The sequence below is a fragment of the Austrofundulus limnaeus genome, unplaced genomic scaffold (assembly GCF_001266775.1).
Source record: "Austrofundulus limnaeus strain Quisiro unplaced genomic scaffold, Austrofundulus_limnaeus-1.0 Scaffold588, whole genome shotgun sequence".
In the NCBI taxonomy this organism is placed as follows: domain Eukaryota; kingdom Metazoa; phylum Chordata; class Actinopteri; order Cyprinodontiformes; family Rivulidae; genus Austrofundulus; species Austrofundulus limnaeus.
Window position 1 is genome coordinate 172,233 of NW_013952990.1, and position 2,916 is coordinate 175,148.

The 2,916-nt window shown below is 48.2% G+C and overlaps 1 protein-coding gene across 3 annotated transcripts in view; it reads right to left on the bottom strand.

Annotated features, from left to right (window-relative positions):
* si:ch211-269c21.2 (carbohydrate sulfotransferase 8) overlaps window positions 1-2,916 on the bottom strand; it is a 9,469-nt gene that overhangs the window by 4,276 nt on the left and 2,277 nt on the right. Inside the window, exons 1-3 of one of the 3 annotated variants that reach the window (XM_014026784.1) lie at window positions 2,529-2,893; window positions 2,434-2,454; window positions 616-803 (exon numbers count right to left, since the gene is read on the bottom strand). In XM_014026784.1, coding sequence (XP_013882238.1) covers window positions 616-769 — 154 coding nt within the window. In that variant the 5' untranslated portion in view covers window positions 770-803; window positions 2,434-2,454; window positions 2,529-2,893. Of the gene's footprint in view, window positions 1-615; window positions 804-2,433; window positions 2,455-2,528; window positions 2,894-2,916 lie in introns of those variants that run through there. The other 2 variants (XM_014026783.1, XM_014026786.1) reach the window with 2 other exon arrangements.

Genomic DNA, 2,916 nt, shown 5'->3' on the forward strand with positions numbered 1-2,916 from the left:
TATATACATATACATATACATATACATATACACAGTATATATATTTATATACTTTCTAACTCTGTTCTTATCGATAAACCTTAAAGGAATTGTTTTATTAAACTGTTTGTGTTGAACTGGACCCGATCAGAACCAACAGCCCACTGAACAGAAGATTGTTGTTGTTGATTTGTTTGTCTGCAGTATCGATCAGCTGATCCGATCGCTGCAGAAACAGAACCGTCTGATCGAAGGAGGCGGCGCCGCTGAGGGGAGCGCTGTGATGTCATCAACCCGACATCCTCATCGAACTGAAGATTAAAAACCTGCAGTCATGTGACCTTTGACTCCGCCCCCTGCAGGCTGCTTTCTTCTGAACCCGGATCAATACGGACTCATCATCATCGTCGTCTTCATCATGTTCCCATCGATCCAGAACCTTTAAGCTGATCAACCAATCAAAGCTCGTTACCGATTATTGATCCGGTTCTTAGATCCGGTCGGGTTCTTTACTCTGGTTTAGTGAAAATCTTTAACTTTCATTCATTTTTTAATCTTTCAAAGTTATAAAAACTCCATTAATGAAACATGTTAATTCAGCCGTGTTGGGTCAGAACCTGACCTGGTGGTACTGACCTGGGTTCTGCTGCAGCACGGTGTCGGTCAGGTCCGGCAGGTGGACCAGCAGCAGCAGCAGCGACCCGAGTCCCAGCAGCAGGAGGAACCAGAGCGAGCAGAGCAGCTTCATCCTCCTGCAGACGCTCACAGAGTTCTGGAGCCTAAGGTCCATCGGGCCGGTTCCGGATCAGCCAGGAGCTCAGAACCTGAGGACAGGAGGGGTCACATCAGTTCAACACAGACCCATCAGAACCAGAGGGAACTAAGCTCTAAGACAGAACCTCTACTCTTCCTATTAGTTGACTTGATGTACGGCAGAACATTGTACTATATAATCACAGTACAATTTATTTAAATGCTTTTATTTTGAAGCGATAAATTCAGTTTAAATGTGTTTTTCTATGTGAATAAATCAGCTCTTGAATCCTGGCTGCTGGGAACCCGAGCCTGAGGTCAGACCTGGTTCTGCCAGGAGCTCCATCAGCTGGACCCAGGCCCGGAGAGGAGATATTTATAGACCCGAGTGGTTCTGTTCTGTTCTGAGAGCGGTTCTGATCCCACAGGAAGAGTGGAGGAGCTGTGACACCAACGCTTCATCGTTTAACAAGCTGTCGGATCAGAACAGAACCATCAGAACCAGAACCATCAGAACCATCAGAAACAGATCAGAACCATCAGAACCAGATCAGAACCATCAGAACCAGAACCATCAGAACCATCAGAAACAGATCAGAACCATCAGAACCAGATCAGAACCATCAGAACCAGATCAGAACCAGATCAGAACCATCAGAACCAGAACCATCAGAACCAGAACCATCAGAAACATCAGAACCAGAACTATCAGAACCAGAACAGAACCATCAGAACCAGAACCATCAGAACCAGAACAGAACCATCAGAACCAGATCAGAACCATCAGAACCAGAACAGAACCATCAGAACCAGATCAGAACCATCAGAACCAGATCAGAACCATCAGAACCAGAACAGACCCAGTTCAGACCCAGATCAGAACCAGAACTTTGATCTGGATGTTCTGGTGTTTTATAAACAAGGAAACATCCTGTAGAACAGACTTTTATTTTGGTAACAGCTTTGTTCAGAACCTCCAAAAGTTCTGAGGTGTTTGGACCAGGAAGCCCGGATCAGGTTCAGCTTCCTGCTGGAACCAGAGAACCGGACCTCCTGCAGCTCAGGGACGAGGACCTGAAGAGTCCTCCGGACAGGAAGTGCTCCCCTGCAGACAGGAAGTTGAGGCGTGTTCTTCTTCATGGATTATTGATGCTGCGGCCCGGCAGCAGCAGGACCCGGGTCGGGTTTCCTCTCTGATCGGATCAGAAACTGGATCCTCTCCGGCTGAAACCATCAGACTCAGCAGCTGCAGACGCCCAGCAGGTTCTGGTTCTGGTTCACCTGCAGAGGTTGGAGCTTTGTGGACAAACTGGATCAAGGTTCTGATCACCTGAAGAAGGTGAGGTCCAATCTGATGGTGCCGTCACCATGGCAACCAGGACCGAAACCCCCAATCTGATGGTTCTGGTACCGGTCCAGAATGAGAACTTGTCAGACCCAGAACCGTTGCAGGAGGTCCAGAACCTTTACAGGAGGTCCAGAACCGTTGCAGGAGGTCCAGAACCTTTACAGGAGGTCCAAACGACCATCAGTCAAACAGAACCAGACACGACATCATCGAACCCAGAAGGTTCTGGTTCGGACTGAAGATGATTTCAGTTTGAGTTTTAAATTTGTTCTTTTTAGGAGAAATGATGACGTCACAGCAGCTGGACTGGTATCAGAACCACCCCGAACCCGTCAGACACACACAGGTGTTACCTGTCCAGGTGAACCTTTCCACTGGAAAAAAAAACATCAAAGGTCGTCTAAACAAAACCAGAACCAGAACCAGAACCACCGGACCGGTAACTCACCACAGTCCGGTTCGGCATGGATGGATGCTGCTGCCCGGGTTCCACTGAAAGTCCGTTCTCCAGGAAAATAAACCTCACTTTACCGAACCAGAACCGAACCGGCAGCGGGAAGGTTCCGGTCCAGTGCAGGTCCCGTAGAACAGCAGGCTGTTATGATGGAGGCAACGAGCGGCGGGAAAACGCCCCAAAGTTACGGCTCGAGACCGAACTGAGTTCAGAGGAGAGTCAAGTTCCGGAAGAGAAGCAGAGACAGACCGGATATTTACAAATCAGACTTTCATAATAAAAGTCTCACGTCAGCAATGGCAGCCGAAAGCATTGTGTGTGTGTGTGTGTGTGTGTGTGTGTGTGTGTGTGTGTGTGTGTGTGTGTGTGTGTGTGTGTGTGT